Below are 27,500 nucleotides of genomic sequence, written 5' to 3'. Positions count from 1 at the left end.
TTCGAAGCTATCTCTTTACAACCCTTCCTTTTCATAACCTATGATACTTTAATAAATCAGAATCCATTTTCTGTAGGCTGTTTTTGAACCCAGTCAACGACGGGTACTTTTGCTAGTATATATATATATATATATATATATATATATATATATATATATATATATATATAAAAGTAAAAATGTCTGTGTGTCTGTGTACATTTCCCTATCAAATACTCTGTCAATTTTCGGTCTAGACACTTGAGATTTGACATAGGGAGTATTGAGATTTGGGGAAATTTTTTAATCGGTTTTCGGTCAGAAATTTGGCTGCCAAGGGATCAAAGTTTAACGATTTGACCTTTGAAAATTCTACCAAACTTCCCCGCCAATTTTGGGTTTAAACACTTGAAATTTTAGATGTAGGTTACTTGGACATGGATCAAACTTTTTAATTGGATTTGACCCCCAAAAAATAAATGTTAATGCAAATTCTACCAAATTCTTCCGCCAATTTTGGATCTAAAGACTTGAAATTTTAGATGTAGGTAACTTGGGCATGGGTAAAACTTGTAATTTGATTTGAGACCAAAATAATAAATGTTAAGGGGTCAAAATTTAGGTCAAAGTTAAAAAAATTGACCTCTGCGGTCTCTACAAAATTACTCAGACAAATTTTAGTCTAAACATTTGAAATCTTATATGAAATGCATTCACACGTAGGACAAGTTATGAAGAGTACATAGGGCCCGAGCAAAGCCAGGCATAACTGCTAGTATATATATATATATATATATATATATATATATATATATATATATATATATATAAAATGGTCTGAAACTAGAACATGAGAACAATGGGTAATTATATAGTTAATCAATATAATTAGGATATAGATTATGAATTAATACCAGTCACCAGGAATACTGCAGAGATATAATTAACTCAATAGAAAGGAGTTAGATCTTCTAGAGCTAAATAAATAAAAAGAAAAAAGATTAAATGGTAGATAAATGAAATTATTAATAAAAAGATCATTTCAAAGAAATCGCAAAATAACGTTACCATTGTGGATTGTTTTGCACAATCCCACTTCATGAGACCAATTAGTATGATAAGGTCGTCTCCAGGCCTTAAATGCAGGGGTTAACCCTAAGTCTCTGTGACTACACTTATTTTCGTCTAGTGATGGACCCTTCAAAGCGTAACCAGACACTTACTTGTTACTGGAACTATCGCTCTGATGTTCAGAGCGCACTAAACGTGCAGAACCCTAAGTATGGGTGGCAACACTTTTTACTTTGGCCAGTTGTGCGTTGGTTTGACATCGTGTTGAGTTTCTTTTTGGTAGATGCTCTGGTGTCGCTGGTATGTCGCTTCTCTCCATGCAATCTGGGCTGGTTGTTGTGTTGGTGCTGTAAAATAACTGTGTTTTTGAATCAAAGCAATTCAATAATCAATGATAACTCAGAAATCATTTTCTTCTAAACAAGAAGAATAAATAATTATTCATGAGATATTTCAGGGTACACTTTGTGCAAACTGAACTTAAATTCTTCAGGTTCTTAACAGTTTCAAGATGCAGGGTTTTTTTTTTTCCAACTTAGATTCGTTCAGATAGCTTCTCGATAGGAGGATGGAAGAAAGAGCTTTTCTACTTACAAGGTGCCTTCAATAAGTTTCCAGACTTTTATTCGTATGTGCACTTTTATTGATAGTACACACATGAAACATTAGTTCCTTTCGAAGTAATCTTCTCCGGCTGCAATGCACTTATTGTTCCATTCCAACAACTTCCGAAAGGCTCCATGGAAGTCCTTTTGTGTGAGTGGGTCAATAACCCTCGTCACAGCCTCTTTCATCTCCTCAATTGTCTCATAACGACAACCTCTAAGGTTTTCTTGAGTTTAGGGAATAACTAAAAGTCACAGGTAGCAAGGTCTGAACTATAGAGAGGGTGAGGAGCTTTGATGCCCATCTTAATCAATTAGTTTTTGATTATTTCTGAGTATCTTTGAGATCTTCCGCATCTTCCGTTCTTTGCCTCATTTTATAAAAATATAAATTTCTTAATTACTAGGGGCGTGCAATAAGTTATGTGGCAAATTACAGCTCTGAACTAATTGTGGTTTCTGTTTTACAGGTGTTTGAACTGAGTCAGGTGTGAAATGGAGCCTGTTGAATGTCGAGCAGTGATCCGTTTTTTGTATTTGAAAGGACGCACACCACAGGAGACTTTTGATGAAATGAAAGAAACTCATAGTGATAATGTCCCATCATATGACCTTGTAAAATGCTGGCATCATGAATTCAAACATGGCCAGAAGTCTGTGGAAACAGCTCCCAGACCTGGTCGCTCCCCTTCTGCCATTGATGAGGTATCTGTCCGTCAAGTTGAGGCTGCAATTTTGGAAGATTGGCGCATTACTATTCGCCAAATAGTCCAAGATGTCAAGATTAGTACAGGGTCTGTGGAAACTATCATTCATGACCATTTGCATATGCATAAGGTGTCTGCCAGATGGATTCCCAAGTTGCTCACACCATTCCAGAAGCAAGAACACGTTGAGTGCTCGAGGATGAATTTGGAGATGTGCCAAGAAGATGAGTCAAAGTTTTTTAAAAGACTGATTACACAGGATGAAACCTGGGTCCATCACTATGATCCAGAGACCAAAGCCCAGTCAATGCAGTAGAAGCACTTGGACTCACCACCTCCAAAGAAGGCAAGGTTGCAGCCCTCTGCTGGCAAGGTCATGCTCACAGTCTTCTGGGACCAGGACGGAGTATTGATGACAGATTTCCTAGCAAAGGGTACCACAATTACAGGAGCCTATTATGCTTCACTTTTGAGGAAATTAAGAGAAGCTATCAAAATCAAGAGGCGAGGCAAGATCAGCAAAAGTACCCTCCTCCTGCAGGACAATGCTCCGGTCCACAACTCGCATGTCGCCAGATTAGAAGCACGGGCGTGTGGTTATGAAATCCTTCCCCATCCTCTCTACTCTCCTAACCTTGCACCCTCTGACTTTCACCTCTTCCCAGGCATGAAGTTGTTTTTGAAAGGAAAGCGTTTCCCAGATGATGTAGCCTTGATTTCTAAAGTCACGTCGTGGTTGGAGGACCAACCTGGGGTGTTCTACAAAAACGGTCTCCAGAGCTGCATCAAACGATGCAGATTTTCATTCTGTCATTAAAATTACCAAGCAGTAGAATCCACCCCGCCATATTTTTGTTTAAATCATTTTCTGATGGCTGTAGAATTTTTTGGGACGCCCTATTTTCGTATTTCTATTTTTAGGATTTAAATTTCGGTAAATTATTAATTTTTATACTATCTGAAAATATGTTCAGATACGTACTAACCTTTGTATCTTTTTTAATCTGTCTGATGAAATGCCAATCCGGAATATTTTTGAACAACATAAAGTTTAAAATTGTCCAAATGGTGTCGAAACAATTGTAACATTATTGAAAAATACACAATATGATGCAAAAAAACTTTTTACTTGTTATCTTGGGTTTTGAAAAATGTATATGAATGCTCGATTACAAAAGTGATAATCATGAAGCTTAATATTTGAGTCAATTTATTTGGCATAATTTTTATTGGTATACTAACCTGGGTGCCCGGCGTTACCCGGGTGTGTGTTGAGCAAAAAAAAAAAAAAAGAATGTACCTGTAAGCAGGTAGGCTCGAACCCGTACTGAGAAGGAGGAAAAGAATGTGAAAAAAAAAAAACATGACATGTTTGCCGTTGCGTTCAGCGCCAAACCGGAAGTGACAGTGGTTTAAATTAAGGCTAGTTAATTGAAAAGAGGGATGACTTCCGAAAATATCAGCGAAAAAATCGATACCACCTTGTAGAAAAGTGGGCAGTTGAGAGTGAAGGAATCAATATTTTTAGCCAATTTTTCGATATTTGTCGTCTGAAGGGTCGAGCTTGAAAATGATACCGATATTGTGAAAATCCCTCGCCTCTGTCGAAAGTGTTAGGCATACATACATACATACATACATACTTACATACATTGTCGAAACAATAGTAACACTATTTAAAAATACTCAATATGATGCAAAAAAATGTTTTCCTGTTATCTTGGTTTTGAAAATGTATGTGTATGAGGAATCCTAGAGTGGATTAAACGCCGAATATTCAGTGTAGCTTAATCGCCATATATATTTTATAAATTACTAACTAGCTCTACCTACGTATTGAGCACTTTTGAAGTAAATACTTAAAGTTTACACATAAATCTATACTTTCGTATATTAATTTTATGTGAGTAAATGAAGTAGTTATATATATATATATATATATATATATATATATATATATATATATATATAAGCGAGATAAGGCACTGATAGAATTCAGATGAAAAATCCTGATAGATATTACTTGAAGTGATACTTTCAAGGAGATCTTCGCAGCTGAACATTTTGCTAACTGCATTTCATTTCCTCTGATGATATGTGCCATTGTTGAAAATCCATGGATTAAGGAAATTAAAATAACCCCTTCTATATATTACTTTTGTCAAGCAATAAATTCTTAAATCGAATATATGTCTCTATATGTTGTTTTTTCAGAATCGATTTAAGAATTTATTGCTTGACAAAAGGTTCGTTGATTGTGTACGTGGGCTGGATTCAAATGCAGAGACGTCTTTTATGTGCTCATTTGATGTCTCTAGTCTCTTTACCAACATACTGTTGGATGAGACCATACGCATATGTACCGACGCTCTATATGATGGTCGCCTGACTGCTCCACGGTTTTCTAAAGAGATTCTTATTGAACTCATTTTAATGTGTACTAAATCCGTGGAGTTTAGTTTTTGTGATATTATGTACTGTCAGGTTGACGGGGTTTCAATGGGGAGTCCGTTGGCCCCAACTTTAGCGGATATTTTCGTCAGGTACCATGAATCCGTTATGTTTTATTCTACAACTAAACCCACTGCATATTTCAGATATGTTGACGACACGTTTGCTATTTTTCCATCGCAAAGTGAAGCGTCGATATTTTTTAATAGGTTGAATTCTTTACATGGGGCTCTTAAGTTCACTATGGAAAGTGAGAAGGACAATTCACTTCCTTTCTTGGATGTTCTTGTCGAACGCTCAAGGGGGGGGCTTTCTCACTACAATTTATAGAAAGCCGACAATTAATTGCCTATATGTGAACTGGTTGTCTTTTTACCTAAATCACGTAAGGTCGGCTTAATTAATACTTGGTACATAGAGCCCTCATGATTTGTTCGCCTAACAGATTAGATGTTGAACTCGATAAGATCAGGGAAATATTCATCAATAATGGTTATCTTGTTGACCTTATTGATGACTGTATTTTCAAAAAAGTTGCGGATTTTAAATCCCCTAAAAAGTTTGGACCCTTGAAATGCCCGGTTTATTTGAAATTACCGTGGATTGGGGAGGGGAGTAATTGAATTTCCAAACAGATTCGAAAAAGTATTTACAACTGCTTCAATTCTGTGTCCTTGCGTTTGGTATATACTACGAGACCTGCTTTTCCGTCTTTTCGCAAGGATAGTTTGCCTTACATCCAAAATAGTAATATTGTATATCAGTTTAGATGCCAGTGCGATGCTGGTTATGTTGGGCGAACATCCTTGCACCTTTTGACTCGTATAAACCAGCATGTTCCATCGAAGATCAGACAAGGGAGGATGGGGTCTGGTGGTCTCCCTCCTTCTGCAGCCTTGGACTCTGCTATTGGCCAGCATTTGGTTGACAACCCATGCTGCGCCGATAGATATAAAATAGTTTGGTTCGAGGTGCTACATAGAGCGGACTCCAAAACCATTTAAAGATTTTGGAGTCTGTCTCTATTGCAGTGCGTCAACCTTCTTTGTGCCGGCAAAAAGAAACATCAAACGCATTGTTTCTCTTTGGGGAACTTTGAATCTTTTCTCCCGCTTTTTTTTTCTCCCTCGCTGTGCCAATATTTTTAATCGTTTTTAAACGTAAATAAATTTATTTAGTGTCCCCGTACTTTTGGCACATTTAATAAGTTCCCCATTAGAACTCTTTATTTTTCGACACAATATTATTTTGTTCGCTATCGATTTTCTCCTGACGAGATGATAGCTGAAAGAGCTCTCGAGAAACTTCCGCCTATTATTTTTAAAACTATATATAAATTCTGTACCTCTAAACATTTATATATATATATATATATATATATATATATATATATATATATATATATATATATATATATATATAATGATAAGTGAAAAATTACTTATGAGAAACAAACTTTGATTTGTCAATTCCAAGACTATTTAAGACTGACTTTGAAAATTTGATAAGACAACAGGCAAGCACATATAAAACATCACATACACATACATCACATACACATACACATAAAACATCACATACACATACATCACATACACATACACATAAAACATCACATACACATACATCACATACACATACACATAAAACATCACATACACATACATTTTAAACTAATCATTAAACAAAAAACTCGACAAGGGAAATAATTAATAATTTTACTAGCAACATAAGAAAAAAATTTTCTCATCTGAAACTAAAATTTTGTTTAGTTTTCTGTATAAGTTGTTCAAAAAATGCGCAAACAAATAAAACTTTCAAAACTAGACGACTTCACTTCATCCCGGGCAACACAGGATAAGTACAGTTAGTATTTATTAATATGTTAGCTGGCTTAGCCAGCTCGCTATCACTTCACAAACGTCGCTACTGGAAATCGTTGAAACCAAACTTTTAAAAAATTAAAATTTCACAAGTCTGTTGTAAAGAGAAGGCAAAATCTTTCACATTTTTTCAAATGAATAAACATTAAAGTTTCGTAATTTTGATACAAATTTATTAATCTTTAAAATAAAACCGTAAAGAAATGAAAAGAAAGAAGAAATCAGTTCACCTGAGCAATGGCATGGGGGCAAGTTCTTTTTTTAAACATATAATTTAGAAACGAATGGCAAATTGTTGAAAATCAAGTCAATCCCCTTAAAGGCCAAAAAGGAACATTTAAACCCAAATACGAAACGTTTTGTCTACAAGATTATTGAGCTTAAAAGCAAAAAAAAAAAAAAAAAAAAAAAAAAAGAAAAAAGAAATAGCGTCACTAACGGCGAGGGGTAGAAGGTAGCACAAGCAAGAAATCATACTCTTCCCTCCATATGAACTCAGTGCAAGTCCAGAATTCAACCTAATTAAAAACAAATACATAAAAAAACAACTTTATAATGTATGTACCTGTTGCAGATATGTACACGTCATACTCCAAAAATGACGTAAATTGATCAAGTATTTTTTTAATTAAGAAAACCAAATTTTATGAGGAAGCGAGAACAGTGTGCCTTGGTTCACCATATTTAATAAAAGGAGACAACTCAATTCGAACTATTGTGATTTTAAAATCAGCTTTGTAATGGCTACAATATAATATTAATTGCTAAAAATCGTAAAAATACTGATTTTCTATATAAAAAAAATAGTTGATCAACTTACGTAATTTTTGGAATATATTTTCGTTTCGTGATGGATAGGTGTATCATAAAGATTTTTCTGTATTTTTTTTAATTAAGAATTCTGGATAAGAATCTTGAATATTTCTTGCTCATGTCTTATTCGTATATTTTTTAGTCAGCGATGTTAGTTTAATTCAAATTAAACTCTTTGAAAATTAATGCACGCATGTTTTAAAGAAAAGATTTAACAATTAATCCTTTTTTATATTAAATTACATTAAGATACCGTTGATATCGACAAAACTATAGCATATATAGAGAAAAAATAAGACAATAAAATTCTGAATGAATAATATCAAGCATTAATTTATTATGAACTGTTTAAAAATATTTATGCAAATTAAGCATTCAAATAGTTATCTTTGAGTCTTTCGTCTGTACATACAGTATTTCCAAATATGTTGTGTTATTGATTTAAATAAAACAGTGAGCTGTTTCGATTGTAATATAGAAGTTGTAAATGAAAAAAATACTTTTGTTTTTATTCATATTATATATATATATATATATATATATATATATATATATATATATATATATATATATAGCAATTATTATTATTCAAAATCAATTGAAAATTCCCCTTTGAAATTTGATTACTAATTTGTAAAACTATTCAAAGCTTTATATTTTATGATATGTCAAAACAGAGCTTGTAGTCAAACCTAGAATATATATAAGTAAATAATGGTATTTTAAATTTCAATAACTAATTAAAATTCGGCAAGTAAAAATATGAAGAGAGATTTGGTCATCGGAATTTAAAATGCCATAGTTATATATATATATATATATATATATATATATATATTTATTTATTTATTTATTTATTTATTTATTTGTAGTCAAACCTTCAGTGTTTAAGCTCAATAGATATGAATTTATAATTCTAGACCATTTCTAGATAGACAAAAAACAGATTATATATATATAGAAGGCGATTATACAAAATTTAGATTTTAACAAATGAGATCTGATGAAACTCCCTGGACATATCAAATACAGAAGATAAAAATAAGCTCAATGACTAACAGGTTATGTCAAATAGAGCTTTCGGTAGATTATAAGATTTATGACATAATTAAAATTTCCTATCAACAATTCAACAATATGGAACAACATACGAAAATGTAGTATAGTTAACAATACAAAAGAGAGGTGAAAAAAATTAACTTTGACCAAATGCACGAGAAACTTACTTTGCTAACGATCTGTGTAGGTTTTCTGTTTTTAAACTTATTGCAAGCGTTTGCATTTTTTTTTGTTCGAAATTTGGGAGCGTGTCAAAACAAAATCAATAACTTTAAAGTAGTTTCAGTAAGTTGAAATTATATATATATTCCTTTGGTGACAATTATTAGTTGTATTTTGTTTGATTTTTGACTTTTCAATGGAACATATAATATCGAACCTTCAAATCAAGTGAATTAAGGCAGTCATCTTTAATCTATTTTTTTGCAAGCCTTCTAAGCTATGATACTGTATAGGTAAAAGAGTTATCTGCCCCTGACACAGAAAATATTTGGGGAATTCTCTGTCTCTGATACAGAAAATAATTGGGGAATTATCTGCTGCTTAGTACTATATATAGGACAAATGGATGTAGTCGTTAGCTTTTTGAGTGGAACTCAGCAATGAACTATTATGCAACATCTTTCTTACTTTATAGATTCAGGTTCTGAAAGAGCAAACACCTACAAAATGTTTACAAATTGCTAAACTATGCAGGTCAATAGAAAAGTAAATTTTCTTGCGTTTGGTAAAAGTTTTTTCTTTATATATTTGTTTTATTTTTTCACCCCTTTTTGGGTTGTTAACTATAATACACGTTTGCTGAACAAAGATTTAAAAACAAATGAGAGGGTAAATGTCAAGTTTTTTTATACATGTAATTTTATTAGAATACAGTAGCTCAAAAATTGTATTTTTTAAAAGATTATGACATGCTGCACATATTAGGTGAAAATCAGTTTAGTATTGCATACAAACTAGGAAAAAAATTTAATTTGTAAATTAGCTGGCATACTGGCACAAGATCCAAGATGGTAAAACTACTTAAGATAAAAATTGGAACAGAATTGGTCAGATGAAAAAAAATAGGCAATAATTTATTTTAAATAAAAGAATTATGTTGTGAAACAAATAATTTTTATAATAGCCCCATATGCACGTTTTAATTAAAGTCAAACATATCTGAGGAAGGAAACGTTTCTCAAAATATTATACAAGGCGGCCTTCTATTTGACTATATTGACACATGTCAGAACACAATGCAAGTATAAAATAAAAGAAACAAATACATATATCTCCTCTCCTACATAATATTTTGATTGCAGAAATTCCCCTCTGGACCAAAGTACCGTAGATTTGCAACAACATATGCCACATACAAATTTATTATGTTTAAAATATTAGCCACTATCTTATGTAACTTTAGAACGACATTTTAGACATATTTAGTCATCATAACAAAATCCTACATTTCATCCTAGGAGTAACATCATCACAAGCGCAACCATCTTAAGAGAAAGTAGTTACTAGTTTTCCCTCTAAATCTGAAGTCATCACACAGCCCCCAGTCAACACGGGGAAGAAATATAAACTATATATTATAAGTATATTGTCCTGGCATCCTTCATAACTGCATCATACACTTATAGACATACAATTATCTTCCCATTTCTCAATCCAAAAATAATAATTTCTCCCTTCTAAAATTCCAGCAATTCTGATTGGCTGAGAGATGAAAAATCTGCTATTACGGATTAAACAACATGCAAGTATAAAATATAAGAAAAAATATATATATTGCATCAATAAAAGGTGAACCTGCATAGCTTGTTCCACCATTATATCTTTATTTGCTTCAGTTTGTGTTGATCCGTTACACCTCTGCAGTGTATGTCTTTTATAAATTTCCTTTATAAAAATATTTTAATTGTTTTAAATAAATTACTTCATATAGCTCAATAAAAGACTTTACTTTTTTTCATCGAACATCTTCTCCATTTTAATTTTTATATCAAGAAGTTTTACAGACCTGACATCTTAGATCTATGCCAGTCTGTCGGCTTATTTACTAATTTATAAAGTTTTTTTTTTATTATTTGATATGTAATACTAAATTGATTTTAACACAAATAAATTAAGCATGACATAATCTTAAAAAAAATAATACAATTTTGGAGTTACTGCATATTATCTTTTGAATACAATTACATGGATTGGGAAACAACACGTTTACCAATAAAAGAGATTGTTCGTTATCAGAATGCACCAAGGTTCTTTCAAGTGTCTATGACGTCTATCAACACACTAACACTTAAAAGCTATCCTTTTTTATTTCATTACGATGTCCGTGTTGTGTGAATGCCGGACACAACAATCCGATGCTTCACATGGACGTATACCCAGTAACAGCCGAAGTCCTTGAGATGGCATAAACAATAACGACAACTAGAACGATCAGAGCGAGACAGGAGGCAACAACCAAGGAACTGGTAGTTCCAAGACTCGTTTTGGGAACGGCCAATTTCTTCTTTTTCTTCTTCTTTTGAGAATCCCCACAGACGGCCTCTGTTCAAAGAGAAAGAAAAAAATATATTCATTTTATTTAATGAAATATGTGTGTACAGTAGACAGTTTTTGGAAAGACAGTTTTTTTTGTTTTTTTTTACAAGGTAGTCACCACTTATCAAGACCCGGAGACCACTCGGGGATAAGGGTCATTGCGTGTACAGTACGTTAGTATTGAAGATTTGATAAAGTGTCTTACTTAAGGGGGCGGTTCATCAGGAATTTGTTTATGTTGAGCTTGAAGACATCCAGGTTGTAGTCAGGTGGGAAACAGCAAACGGAACAGAGTTCCACAGGCGTGCACTTCTAAGAAAGAAGCTTTGTTCATGGAGTCTACGTTTTGGTTTAGGTACAGATAAAGAGTGGGAAAAATTTTTGACAGTGATTTCAGTTAGACGGGTGTTTATCATGAAAGATTGGCGAGGGGGGACTAGAGTCTGTGCAATTTATATGTTTTTTTTTTATTGATTAATGGTGTCATTTATATGTCAGACGCTCAAGACTTATTGAATTATTAACCAGTAGAGTATGACCACTGTTGATCAAGAAAAACATCTGTCAAGAATAAGTATGGAATGTGATGATGTGTGAGACTGTGCGCTCCCTCTCAACAACAATGTTGATCCCAATGCTGTTTCCATGGTCTTCTTCTTTTTCAGCTTCCATTCTTGATCTGCCATGTCGTCGTCTTTCACATATTAGCAACTGGTTCACAAGTATAATTTTTTTTTAAAAAACTCAAGAGAAATAAAGACTCTGATGCATTCTCCAAATATCAGTTGTGCTCAGGAGGTGTGTGTGTGTGTGTGTGTGTGTGTGTGTGTGTGTGTGTGTGTGTGTGTGACACTATTGGCCTGTCCAGATCTAAATTGTCTGTGTAAGTCATGTTTATTAGTCAGTTGATCAATTCATCTCCCTATCTGCTCTGAGCCACAATAAGCTATCAACTGTTGTCTACTGTCGCAAAACTCACTACCACTCCTAAACTGTCCGTAAACTAATTCTAAATATATCGACCTCTATTGTCCGTCTTTTTATTCCTGTCGCACTTTGATTAATCATCCTATTTAAAATGGCCTTTGTGTGTCTTGATGAACAACCTCCTTCACTTATCTTCTACTAACCTTACTATCTTACTTTTGTTTTGCTAATCAACTTACTTCCTCTTATTCATGAATCACATCCTAACACTTTGGAGGAGTATAACAGAGCGCGAGCAGCAGCAGTTGTATGCAAATGACCGAGCCATGTGCAAGGTGCCGTCATAGTGAGGAAGAAGGAAAGAAAAAGATTAATTAAAAAAAGAAAAAACCATGAAAGATAAAGACTAGACTACACACTTGGCCCGAGAGTGACAGGGAAAGACATGTCTTAAACATGGCCGGACAAAGATAGTACCACCTTGTTGACATGGCAGAATCTTGTTAAGCACATTAAAGTATGAGAAGACTTTTGAACAAGAGACAAGGCGGTATCCAGGAAGTACCTGTAAATAAATGTCTAACTAAAATAAAAAGGTGATGTCTATAGTATCACAGATGTATGGAAGTAAAACTTGGTAATGAGGATTGAGGGCATGCGTTGCATGAAGCCAATACTACTGTTATTACCTGCTCTGTTTATGCAAAAGCAGTCAGATGCAAGTAGAATTTTTTTTGTTTAACTTGAATGCATTGTGAATACCAGCGGTGGAATTCCAGGTACATTGCGACATAATAAGCAGTTTTTGTGCAAGAAATGTAAGACAGTAAAGATGGATGACAACTCAGAAGTGAAGAAAGTACCTCCTTAATGAAAATACTCCTGACAAACCCAAAATCTCACTTCTTTCTACACCCATGCACACACATTTGATCATTTTACGTCATTGTTGAACCCCTGACGAGACGAGCAACATCATTGAAACATTGACGTAGGGCTTTTCTGATGTTTATGTAATTTTACTTATAATAACTGTACATATATATTTAACAATTTTGAAAAAAGTCTTTTTTTTTTAGTTCATTACATTTGAATTCATTTAATCTAAAATATAAAAGGTTATATGTCTGTTTGTCTGTCTGTCTGTCTGTCTCCATATTTTCTAAACTCTATCTCTTCCGAAACTAAAAGTCACAGAGCGGCACTAGGGGCCTCAAATGATTGGGGGGGGGGGTTTATGAACCGTTCTTTTATGGTTCTTTAACACGTTAAAATAGTTTTTAAGGAGTCAAAATTGAAAAAAAAAAAATCGTTGTATATCTTGTACATTCATCTTAGTTTATTTTTAATTTTTAATCAGTTCATATGCATGTCATGTTGGTACAGTGGTAACGTCATCAGCTTTGAATGCTACAGTTTTACTTTCGGTTTCGATTCTAGCTGATAGCACCCAAATACATATTTTTTTTTACTTTTGAAATCACGACTCTATATTAATATATACGAAATCCGGACAAATTAAAATATCATATTTAAGCGTATTTTACGACCGGACAAAGCCGGGCGCCTCTTCGCGCTGTTAGTATATTTATATGTATAAACACGTATATAATGCATTAATATGGAGACCCGGACGTTGTCCAGGACTGAATGTGGATCAACAAATTTCCCACCCTCCCATATTTTTGTCATCGAAATAGATGAAATCGACTATTTTTTAATCAAATCGATTGATTGCCTGCTATAGTTAGAAACCCATATCCACAGTGTACTGGAAAGAAGGTTCACGTGCCTTCCTGCAGTGACTTACTTCGTTCTCTATGGACTCGGAAAATCGCTGGGCTGATTATTTTGAAATTTTAAAGAAAGGTACTTGATATGTCTGAGAGTGTTCTTATGTAGATTTTGTATCGGAATGCGTCTGATAAGAAAATCGATAATCAAAAAATTCCGATTAAAGAAGGAACGGTCCGATTTTGACCAAAGTTAACCCTATCATACAACCTAACATAACAAGTGCATTTGAGAAGTTTTAACACGGCGCAAGCAAAAAGGTCTAGTACACTGTGGGGAGTGGGAGGCCTACCCGTAGCAGGCAATTGATCAATTAGATTAAAAACTGGGTAATTTGATCGATATGTTGATCTTCATTCTATCCCGGATGACATCAGATCCCGTAGTTAGTTACTTAATATAACTCAAAATTTAATATAAAGAAATTCCTTTCTCTACTAAATTATTTTTATTTAACTTAAAAAAAGTTGTTTTTATTGGGGGTGGGGGTAGCGGGGGGGGTAGCGGGGGGCACACCTCTTCAATGGTAAAGTTTACAAAAAACAAAAATGAAAACAATGTATCCATGTTACTTACACTGTTGCCAGGAATATATATTCAAATATTTATTATGATGCGGGCTCTTGTCCAGAGCCCCCCCCCCTACATTAAAAAACAAAAATAAAGAAGAAAAAATCTGTATGTACGTACCTAGGACGGAAGGAAAATATCATATTCCAAGAATTACGTAAATTGATTAAGTAGTTTTATTTTTATAAAGAAAATAATTTTGAACGATTAATGGGATTTCGTAAGACATTGCAACATGAATGACGCAAGAATTATTGAGTTATTGTTTTCAAAATGGCGGACAAGGTAAACGCTCATTAAATTTGACTTTCTTATTTAAAAATAAAACTACTTGATCAATTTACATAATTTTTGTGCAATATAATATTTTCGTTAATCGTGAGTGCGTCAATCATACAGATTTTTCTTTATTTTTGTTTTTTTAATATTAGGGGAATTTTGAACAAGTGTCGGAAATTTATCTTATTTCCAGATAAATTCGACGCGAAAGTAACTAGCCTAAAAAAAAAATAACAGCATGAAATAAAAGGGGGGGGGGGTAAAGAATAAAATATAAAGGTCTTGTTTCAAAACAAAGAGATTTTATTTACAATAAAATTAGTTGCAAATTTTTCCCTTTGCGGGCATTAAATTCAAAGAACACCAAGGTAACATATAATGAAAAAAATAGCACTGGTTCTTATATTAAAATATCGCATCCATGAACGAACACAATATTATGATTCAAAATAGTAGTTCCTAATCACAAACTCATATGCAATAAATTTTAGGAACGTACTCACAAATTGAAAGCCAGTCAGGCACGTGCCTTTTTCTTTTTTATCTCGATTTAAAGTCCTTTTAAATCATTATACTCCTTCAAATTACGCGCAGACCGTAGCCACATAATATAATGTCTTTTTATTTTTTAAATTACACTCCTTCCAAATATGTGCGGACCGTAGCCACGTAGATAGTTTTCAGAAGCATGCCTCGTCGCATGTCCGGGGTAGTCTTGCCGGGTTTTCTTCTTTGAAGGAGGCTCCAAAATTCCTTGTCTGCGCCGGGCAATGAATCTGCATCCACTCTCCACGCCGCTGGAACCAAAAAGAGCCCGAAATTTGCGCTGGGCTCGTGGTGTCATCAAGGAGCTAGCATTTCCCTTTTCTTCAAATTAAAGGGAGTTTCGTACAAACCCAAAATATACGAAACTAAGAATCATAAAGGATACGAAATACAAAAAAAAAAAATCAAATACAAGAACCAGAATACAAATAATAAATGTAAACAGGGGGGATGCACTATTATTGGTACAAAAAAAAAATTCCAACACAAGAACCAGGATGCCGTTTATTTGTTTCGGAGCTTATCCTGTACATAGAAATCCATAAATATATGTACATATAATGAACTTTCGGTTGCTGTCCAGAATTCAACTCAATTAAAAAAATAAATAAATAAAATAACAAAAAATCTTTATGAAGTAATACAAATGTTATATCCCAAGAATCATGTAAGTATTTTTTATATATATATATATAGACCCCCCCTCCTTTTTTTTACGACTTTTAGTGATTTACTATTAATCATAGCCACTATAAAGCTGATTTTGATCTCTGTGTCTGGATAGGATGTTAAGGGGGAGGTAACCAATGATGAATTTAAAAGATGGTGAACAGAGACACACCATCCTTGCTTCATCATAAAATTTGATTTTCTTAGTTAAAAAGAATCTACTTGGTAAATTTATGATTTTTGGAATGCGACATTTTCATTCCATGATAAGGCGTACATCTTAAATATTTTTCCGTATTTTTTCTGGACAAGTACCTAACTTTGTATATATATATATATATATATATATATATATATATATATATATATATATATATATATATATATATATGCCCCCTCGAGGACTGCTACTCGAAAAATATGAACTATATTGGCCATACACGCACTACATTGGGAAGACGTCTCACAGGACATCAGAACACCTCCAGTGCTATTTGCAAACACCTCGAACAAGAACATAACATAATAAACACCATCTCCAAACAATGCAAAGAACTTTTAAAAAATAACACTAACATATTAAAAACTTGCAATAATTACCAACGACTAACAATGCTAGAAGAATTAATAATAAAAAGTAAAAACGCAACCATTAATAAAATAAACTTTGACAACAGCAGCCGAATTCTCCACCTATTCTAACACGATAAAGGTGAAGAGGAAGGAAGAAACAAAAATTCAAATTAGGCGAAACTACACATAGTAAATTAGTAATAAAAACAGTAAAACGACAGAGAACAAATCAATCGATAAGAAGGATGCACAGGAAGAACAACCCTGACGATGGTCAATCGCGACCGAAAACGTTCGGTAAACTAGGGGACTTTATAAGAACTTTGGATCCCACAACAAAAATACTTGTACGAAAACAAGAAAAGTTCGAAAGAAAGATCATAAAAAGAAGAACGAAGATACTCTTCAATAAAATATGCGCGAATATATATATATATATATATATATATATATATATATATATATATATATATATATATATATATATATATATATGACGTAGTTGATTGCTAGCCGCACTGATGAGCTGTGAAACAGCGAAACAATACTGTGTGGATGACTATAATGCTCTCTATCTTAGGTTGAACATTTGGGAAGTGATATACAAATTGCCATTAGCGTATTAAGCGATACTCTTTGTGTAAACAAATTGAGCTTAGGTACTTAGGTACTCAAAACATTGTTAATTCACTGCCCACATAGTAGTAGCCGTATAGCGCAATAGTTAGAAGCTCTTACTGTCATTTGGGGTTTCGATCCTGGCTTGAGGTAGTTACTTGTCTAGCCGCACTGATGAGCTGTGAAACAGCGAAACAATACTGTATGTGGATAAGGGGGAGAGAGAGAGAGAGAGAGAGAGAGAGAGAGAGAGAGAGAGAGAGAGAGAGAGAGAGAGAGAGAAATCTATACTGACCTTTCCGGAAGTTGACCCCTGTTACACCAAAGGGCTGCACCTTTATACCCTCTATGTTGATGTGACCTGAATCCTCACCATTGTTTCCAATCAGTTTGAAGCTCTGACTTTGGGAGCACACGTACGTCCGGTTCTTCTTGGCCCCGACGGAGCTTAAGTTGGATGCCACCAGGTAAGTCTCATCAGAAGCTGTTTATAAAACGAAAGAAAGATGACAATCGCTAGAATAACGCAGAATAGATTTATCAGTGTTTGGACAATTAATTGGAACCGGGAATCGGAAATATCTGAACTTTTGAAGTATTGAAATCGGTATCGGAAAAATTTGAGCTTAGTTTATGCTAGTGGAAAGGAAAGATAATCCAAAATTAATGCGTGGGCGCTTCTACAATATTGAGACAAAATTTCCGTAATCGTAATACTGGATTTCACATGAAAACAATAGCATCTACGTATTCCTCGAATTTTAAAGACGATTATATAAAAAAATTACGAAAATCGATATGGTAGAAAATTATTTATTAAAGAAAATAAAAAATAGAATTTGATCAAAACGATCGTAAAACACAGGAGAATTCAAAAGGGAGACAATTTTCCGTTTTGGTTTAAAACAAGATGGTGAAAAAAATTTCATCTGCTTACACGATTAAAGTTGTTTTGTTTAATAATTCAGTAATATTCGGGTAATTTCGACTGCATGATTTGGAAGTTATTAGAATTGACAAAAAAAAATCAGTTGAAACCATTGTTTTTTTTTGTTTTGTTTTTTTATTTGAAAACTCCATTTATCGACTACGAAATCTCGTCCCAATTCTGTAGTAGCACCAATGCAATGCGTGTTTTCTAAGCGAACAAGTCCAAAATTATTTTCCAAATATTTTTTTATAAAGCAAAAATAAAATATGGCATTTATATAACATGTCTGGAGTATTGTTGTCATATTTCGCCTACTGAATCTCTGTCTCAGTTGAGGGTTCTTGATAAGGTGCAGAAATGTATCTGTAATTTGATTGGCACCATTCTTTCTTCTTCTTTGCAATCTTTCTCTCATGAGTGTGATATTGCTAATCTCAGTCTTTTATATAAATACTATTAAGGCATGTGTTCTTCAGAATTGACTGAACTATTACCTGCTTCCCTTGTTCCAGCTCGTTTGATTGGTTGGTCTCTAATTTGCTGTTTGGATATCTCATCGTAATATAGCTTCCTGTTTCAAGCTTGGGAATTCCCTTCCTGATGACTGTTTTTTCCCCATCTCTAGCCTTGTTCTTTTTCAAGACTAAGGCAAAAAGGCATTTCCTGTCTTTGCTATTATCGTCTTTTTTTTTTTTTGTTAGCTCAAGTAATTTCATGCCCTGTCTCGAGCGATTTTCATAAAAAAGTACAAATATCATAAAACAAAACAAAACAGCTTAATATATAACATACTTTATATTGTCGGAATTTTCAATATTAAAAACATTAAAAAAAAAACGTTAATATTTCACTGTTAATGCAGCAAGGGCATACGATTACGTGGCTATTAAAAACATAAACAAAGATTTGCTTGGGATATGAATTATTTTGTAATTCTGCTTTCTCTGGTCGTGTTAGTCAAGTGTTTTAAAGACGTCACCCATATTAGTTGGTCCTATTTTTGAGGGACAGGCTCGAATCCTGCATGAGTTTAATTTGTCATTTTGTTGTGCTTTTTACTTATATCCAGCCACATGAACTAAATAATTGATTGCTTGGCTATAAACATGCGTCTCTGTGTGTGTTCAATGCACAGGCCATGATCGTCCACTTGTTGCGCTGGTCTAAAATTGTTGCTCAATTCCGACACCAATCGCAATGTCGATTGTGTGGACTTGGTCAATGTTGCAACAGAAGAATTCTCCCTCCAACTAAAATTTACAACTCCAGTTTAAAACAAGTAGCAAAGGTATCTTAACGGTTACAACGATACTCCTTTTCATGTACTGAACAACAGGCTTGCAAATGAGACTTCTTAGCCCGACCAAGCCAAAATGGCAACTTTTTTTTTTTTTAATTAAAAAGTAAATGTTATGGTAAGGTTTTTTTTAAAACTATTAGTCTTTAACCTTAAGAAAAAAATACCAAGAATGAAACTCGTTAATAAAACAAAAATGAAACTTTTAAAGGTGTGTTTGCAATTCCTCTACAACTATCATTGCATTTTTATTTTTTTGTAATGTTAAAAACTAGATGTTGGTGTTATTAATATTATAAGCTTTGTTACAGTAAAGAAAAAAAAAAGAAGTTGCCGCAGCTTCTTTTTTTAAATGTTTTCATCTAATGGAAATATCGTAGGTTCGTTTGTTTTCTTTTAATAGTCGCGTACAGACAAAATTTTGTATTACTAATGTTATCAATTTTGTCAGATTTGCGCGAGCCTTTTCTAATCTCACACAAAAACACGCGTTCACATCTCAAGCTATATTACTTGTCATATACATACGCGCACACAAACATACGCGCGCACGTCCACACACGTACATATATTAACGTTTGCGTATATACACTCATATTCACGTGTATACACACACGCTAACGTACACACATGTACGCGCACACGTACTCACACATGGGCAACGTCACTTCCCCTTTGAAGGAAATCCACACATGCGCAAAAGACCACCGGAAACAACTATAAAAGCAAGAGCAATAAGCAGCTTCTTTTTTTTTCAGACCAGCTTCTGGTGCCCTTTCGGTGCGCGTGCCCCCGTGCGCCTCACGCCACCCACTACTATGCGTGGGACAAGAGTTAACAGGTGGTATGTACACCTTATACACTTTCTCTCTCCATGGACTGGATTGACATTCTCACTCTTTCTCTCTATATATATACAACTTGTACCTGAGAATACCTTCGCGTAGCTGACTGCTAACATGTCAACCCTCTATCATTTTCTTTGTCTACACACTGGACGGTCATTCCCATTTCCACTACATTGCTCACTCCTTTTTCCACGCGCGAACAAACGATAGTGACCCGAACGTGAGATGAAAACGCATTTCCTTTTCTTTCTATACTACCAGTCCCGCAACAAACGATGGTGACACCCGAATGCGGACATGAACACATTCATTTTTCAACAGAAAATAAACGACACGTTTATTTTATCCAGCAATTAAGTTTTTGTTTCCTTCATTCCATTCGTTTCATTATTTTCTTTTGTAACGGGATTAGGATTTATATATCCTAGTCCTCTACACATTAAAATAAAAATTCGTCGCAGCTTTCCTTTTTTAATGTTTTGATTTAATAACAAATATCGCTGCACGCTGAGTCGATCGTCCTAAATTATGAGATCAAAATATGAACGAATCTCTTATTAAAAGAGACTTGTCTCTCTCTGCACAGTGAACGATTGTAAAACAACACCGAAAGTTTTATTAATTCTAATAAACCAAATATTCAAATTGTGAAAAGTTCGTTTCGTTCAATGAGATCTTCGTCAGAGTATAATACGAAAAATGGTATGATCAAATTTAGGAATTCAGGACGAAATTAAATATTTGTGAAAGAATTTAATACAATAAAAACTTACTTTTTCATGTTCCTATAATCAAGGATGGGCATCTTTTCTATACATGTTATAGTCTTAATACTGTACCAACAGCAACTTGGAGATGACGGTGGCTAAATGGTTAACGACGTAGATTGACAACCTAGGTGTGCTAAGTTCGAATCCAGTTCGTTCGAGAAACACTTTCAATTAGTGATGTTGGCAACCTTCACGTGGTCCTTCCCGTAAGTATTTAATGTCTTTTTAAAAAGATATCGGGGAAAGGAATTATAATAATCCATTATCTGATTCATTCGGAATGAATCAACGATGCTCAAAAATAACCAACGGCAACTAGGCTGCTGCAATCATCACAGAAAATTAAAATCCCGAGCAATGTCGGGTGTTACTGTTTTAAGAATTCGCGTCACGTACAGAAAAAGCAAGAGCACATCTGATAACATTTGCAGGTGATAAAGAGTGGTGACGTCTGACGCACATGCGTCGCTACGCAGATATTTAAGAACGAAATATCAAATATTAAAATTTTATAACTGCTTTCAGGAAATCAATATCGATTTCCAATTTCAACCAATAGATTCATTTGCAAATCGCATCTAATGATCAGGCAGCCCATTATTTTATGATTTTAATCAGCAATTTTTCAGTATTTCCTTTGGGATCGATAAGTTCGTTTGAAAATAATGTCAGCTTTGCTGTTAAGTTGCTTGTAAAATAACGTCATTTATTTTAAACCAGCAGCCCGCCCGGCGTTGCCCGGTCGTAAAATACGCATAAATATTATATTTTAATTGATACAGAAATTGTAACACGTACTTGCGAGTGCTTTTTTTTTCTAAACCGTTCACTTCTTGTAAATAAAAAAATAAAAATACTCGAGCTAAGATCGAAACCAAAGCCTAAAAACAGTGAGTCAAGTATGATCAACATTGGACCAGCGTGACACGATCTTTAAAAGATGTCTACAAATTACTCATTCTTAACATAAGTAATTTGTAATAGGAATTGTTCACGTGTGCGCATTTGTGAAATAGTTGGCAAACAGATAAAATTTCGATGAATCCTACGTACTAATTTTTTCAATTTTGATCGCTTAGCAGCCTTTTTTTTCCAGATGAAAGCAGATTAAAAGTTTTTCACATGTCTGAATATCTTATATACCAAATTTCAAGTTTGTAGATCAAATATTCGTTGAGTATATAGGTTGAGAAGTGTCCTCACACACATACACATTCTCACTTTTATAGATATATATATATAGATGACATTGAAATATATTACGTACTAGCAGGCTACACGTCGTGGTCGGTCGTAAGATATGCTTAAATATGATATCTTTATTCATGAAGATTTCGTATTTATTATTATAGAGAAAATTCTCTGTTGTTTATCATATTGGGCTCAATATACATAGCAATGATTTCAAAAGTTTTTTTTAAAACAATGACTTTGATGCCATCAGCTAGAATCGAAACAAAAACAGTCAGCGATCCAGCTTTAATCGTTATTAAAAGTTTCAGCCACTGTTGTTACCATCTGAGCTATTGCCGGGTGGATAAAAAAAAATGCTAAAAATTAAGCGACTTCAAGCTAAAAATGTGTATATATGCATGCCCCAAAATTAGTCGATTTGCTTTCGCCAAGATCAACTTTTTTTTATTTTGACCCTTTAGCAAATATTTTTTCAGGCTAAAAACCAAATTGAAAGTGTGCCACATGTTCAAATACCCTATATATCAAATTTCAAGCCTGTAAACCAAATATTCTGAGAGGAGTTTGGTAAAGACTTTTCGCGCACACAATGACAAGGTCATATATATATATATATATAGTAATTTACAAAATATATATGGCGATTAAGCTACCCTGAATATTCAGTGTTTCATCCACTGTAGGATTCCTCAGGCTTATGCGCATAAGCCTGAGGAATCCTACAGTGGATGAAATGCTGAATATTCAGTGTAGCTTAATCGCCATATATATTTTATAAATTACTAACTAGCTCTACCTACGTATTGAGCACTTTTGAAGTAAATACTTAAAGTTTACGCATAAATCTATACTTTCGTATATTAATTTTAGGTGAATAAATGAAGTAGTTATATATATATATATATATATATATATATATATATATATATATATATATATATATATACACGAGGGGCGTGCAATAAGTAATGCCCCTGACCCACTTTCCATTGCAGTAGAGCAACAAAACTTCGCACAGTTATTAGTCTTTCTCTACATAGGAACCACCCAGAGTTATGCATTTCTCCCATCGTTTGATGCAGCTCTGGAGACCGTTTTTGTAGAACACCACAGGTTGGTCCTCCAACCACGACGTGACTTCAGAAATCAAGGCTGCATCATCTGGGAAATGCTTTCCTTTCAAAAACAACTTCATGCCTGGGAAGAGGTGAAAGTCAGAAGGTGCAAGGTCAAGAGTGTAGGGAGGATGGGGAAGGATTTTATAAGCACACGCCTGTGCTTCTGATCTGGTGACATGCGAGTTGTGGACCGGAGCGTTGTCCTGCAGGAGGAGGGTACCTTCGCTGATCTTGCCCCACCTCTTGATTTTGATAGCTTCTCTTAATTCCCTCAAAAGTGAAGCATAATAGGCTCCTGTAATTGTGGTACCCTTTGCTAGGAAATCTGTCATCACTACTCCGTCCTGGTCCTAGAAGACTGTGAGCATGACCTTGCCAGCAGAGGGCTGCACCCTTGCCTTCTTTGGAGGTGGTGAGTCCAAGTGCTTCCACTGCATTGACTGGGCTTTGGTCTCTGGATCATAGTGATTGACCCAGGTTTCATCCTGTGTAATCAGTCTTGTGAAAAAATTTGACTCATCTTCTTGACACATCCTCGAGCACTCGATGCATTCTCACTTCTGGAATAGTGTGATCAACCTTGGAATCCATCTGGCAGACACCTTATGCATATGCAAATGGTCATGAATGATAGTTTCCGCAGACCCTGTACTAATCTTGACATCTTGGACTATTTGGCGAATAGTAATGCGCGGATCTTCCAAAATGGCCGCCTCAACTTGACAGACAGATACCTCATCAATGGCAGAAGGGGGGGGTGACCAGGTTTGTGAGCTGTTTCCACAGACTTCTGGCCATGTTTGAATTCACGATGCCAGCATTTTTAACAAGGTCATATGATGGGGCATTATCACTATAAGTTTCTTTTATTTCATTAAAAGTCTCCTGTGGTGTGCGTCCTTTCAAATACAAAAACCGGATCACTGCTCAACATTCAACAGGCTCCATTTCACACCTGACTCAGTTCAAACACCTGTAGAACAGAAACCACAATTACTTCAGAGCTGTAATTTGTCACATAACCCGTAGAGATATAAATCATTGCACATGCAAAATTTCAGCTAGATCAGACAACTGGAAGTGGGTCAAAGGCATTACTTATTGCACGCCCCTCGTATATATATATATATGTTTCTGTAGAAATATATAATATATACCAATCCTTATTTAAGAAGCTCAATGTAATTACAGAGCAATATAGAGAATAAATAACAAAAAATTATATTCCAAAATTATGATGTTGACCATTTTATAATTTATTCCTTTAATTCAGTTGACTTATACAATTCTGTCAATGTCAAGAATTGTATAAGTCAACTGAATTAAAGCAATAAATTATAAGATGGTCAACATCATGAATTTTGGAATATGATTTTTTGTTATTTATTCTTTATATATATATATATATATATATATATATATATATATATATATATATATTAGTGTTAGGACGATTAATCGGAATCGGAAGCTGGAATTGGAAAAATCGGAATATTTGAGGGTATCGGAATCGGAAAAATTAGTTCCTATTTTCCGATGCCAAAACGATTCTTTTAATTGTCTTTTTTATTTGATTTTGTTTGAAGTAAACTCTTCCATTGCTGGTAATAATGATGAAATATTTTTATGTTTAGAAACATATCTGCATATTTAACGTGTGTTTCTACGGTAATCAGAGAAAAATACAACTTTATAGTTAAATATTTAGATATTTATAAAGAATCGGAATCGGAATTGGTAATTTATCTGTATCGGAAATTTAGTATGGAATCTGTAATTGTATCGGAATCGGGAAAAATATTGGAATCGTCCCATCACTAACACACACACACACACACACTAACACACACACACATATACACACACACACATATATATATATATATATATATATATATATATATATATATATATATATATATATATATATACTAGCTGAACGTCCGGCGTTGCCCAGTTGTACAATGCTCTTAAAAATGATATTTTAATTTATGCAGATTGCATATGTATTATTATAGAATCAATTCTTTATTGATTATTATATATTACGTGGAATTATTTGCCCAGTGAACTAATTCGCAAAAAAATAAATAAATAAATAAACAAATAAATAAAAAAATGATAATGATAATGTCCTTCATCAAGTTCCGTCTGTGGTTGTTTACAATATCACGTCAGTTTGACGATGAATGCCCTGGAAAATTCACTTCTAATTAATGGTTAGTTTAAAAATATGCTAACGAAGAGATGATTTGCAGCGATTTTAAATGGACCCTCTTCTTTTATTGTAAATTGAACATTAATAAGAAAAAATTAAAATAAAATGCTGACGTACAGCAGGGCTTGAACAGGGGATCATTCGATCTGTAGTTGAATGCTCTACCACTAAGCTATATCTCCAGATGACAGTAAATCTGGGTTTTTTTAAGCAGAAATGATTTGCTTTTATTATCTCCCTTGGCCAGTGTAACGTGAAATATTCCCTGTAAAAATTATTCGTTTTTATTTATAAGAGAGAAAAGCTAGTTTTAAGATCGGATGTTTTTGATTTTCGATAATTATCGGATGAATTTCTGTACAAAACACTGCTAAACACATAAATTACCTTTGTGTGAAAAGGTAGGCTCAGCAGTTTCGGAACCTATGAAGAAGGAACTCACACACACACATACAGTGACTTTTATATAATAGTATATATATATATATATATATATATACATATATATATATATACTTGTTTATTGTTATATAAACATGCTCACATCCCGCTGCTACAAATAGCCACTTGTTTCAATCAAATAACAGATATCATCAGGCAGCGACTTGACTATACAAATGTTCATTGAGGTTATTCAATGAACATTTGAATAGTCAAGTCGCTGCCTGATGATATCTGTTGTTTGATTGAAACAAGTGGCTGTTTGTAGCAGTGGGATGTGAGCATGTTTATATAACAATACAAAAGTATTATCAGCTCTTTTTATTGAGCACTATCTAACAACCTCGTTGAATTCACTAGTCCATTAGTTTTGAATATTAAAAAAAACCCCGAGTATATATATATATATATATATATAATATATATATATATATATATATATATATATATATATATAACATTTCCATGTGCTAAAATGTTTCGGCATAAATTCTACGCAATTATGCAGAATGTAGAAACTATGCATAAATACAATTAAGCTTAATAGTTAAATGAAACAAATCATCTAATAAAAAACCATAAACATCAATGATTAATGAATAAACACTCATTTTTCAAAGGAATATGTAGTTGCTCATGTATCCATTACTGAATATAAGTTCGTTTAAAAACGAGCTAAGATCCAAGTGTAGTATCTGTTCTGATGCTACACTTGTTAAGTTGTCCTTAGTCAATGGAGAGGAATCCTTTCTATACTAAGGCATTTTTTTTTTTTTTTGCCTACTTCCAGAGTTCTTTTTTGGAGAGTTGGTTTTCCCCCACCTTAAAAATGACCTTGCGTCACATTTTGCTCTCGTGGGGAAGCAAATAAATACCAACAGCAAAAGTAGGCTTTGAATATTGATGTCAGAGCAAGAAAAAAAAAACTACTTAACTTTATAGGCATATAGATTAAACATAATAATGGCGTATTCAATATAAAATATTCCCATTAAAAATTGTATTTTATATGATGGACTAATCCGTAAAATTCAGAAAACAAATGAATATTTGCAAAATTATTTAATTTTTTTTTTTTATGTTAACTTTGTATGCAATAATAATATCTATGTACGTGCAAAATGAATGCCGATGCTCAAAATGTATAAACATGTTGACCACTACCTTTACTTAAAAATTCACCAAAAAATCAGGAAATTAACCAATTTTAATGAAATTTTCAGTATTTATCAAATAATGATCGCGGAATATAATGAACTAAAGTTGTGGTTTTCAGTAGTAAATAAAAAATGCAAGAATTTATTTTTTGCTTTTTTTTATGTAAATAAAACATCGTAATTTGTAAGAATAATAATAAAAATAAAATAATTTTTACAGGAACATTACGAAAAAGCCCCTGAAGTCCGTATTAATGAATTCGATATAACTCGAAGAAAAATTAATTTCTCGAACTACCAATATTATCATTGAATTAAGCATTGTTTATTTGATATTTTCACACACAAAAACTATAATTGCAAAAATTATTTCTACTTTTTTTACGCTTAACGTAATCTTTATATGTAAGATTCTAATATTTCCATTGCACGCATGAACGTATA

At 33.5% G+C, this 27,500-nt stretch overlaps 1 protein-coding gene across 1 annotated transcript in view; it reads right to left on the bottom strand.

Annotated features, from left to right (window-relative positions):
- Positions 1 to 9,411: 9,411 nt before the first annotated feature.
- The window catches only part of LOC145242191 (lysosome-associated membrane glycoprotein 5-like), a 203,744-nt gene continuing 185,655 nt past the window's right edge, over positions 9,412 to 27,500 (bottom strand). The window contains exons 5-6 of the mRNA XM_080105186.1: positions 17,378 to 17,566; positions 9,412 to 11,112 (exon numbers count right to left, since the gene is read on the bottom strand). Coding sequence (XP_079961312.1) covers positions 10,931 to 11,112; positions 17,378 to 17,566 — 371 coding nt within the window. The 3' untranslated portion in view covers positions 9,412 to 10,930. The remainder of the gene's footprint in view (positions 11,113 to 17,377; positions 17,567 to 27,500) is intronic.

Source organism: Euprymna scolopes, chromosome 21 (assembly GCF_053919585.1).
Source record: "Euprymna scolopes isolate OS-2025 chromosome 21, ASM5391958v1, whole genome shotgun sequence".
In the NCBI taxonomy this organism is placed as follows: Eukaryota; Metazoa; Mollusca; class Cephalopoda; order Sepiida; family Sepiolidae; genus Euprymna; species Euprymna scolopes.
The sequence above is the reverse complement of the archived record's forward strand: the minus strand, read 5'-3'. Positions and strand labels throughout refer to the sequence as shown.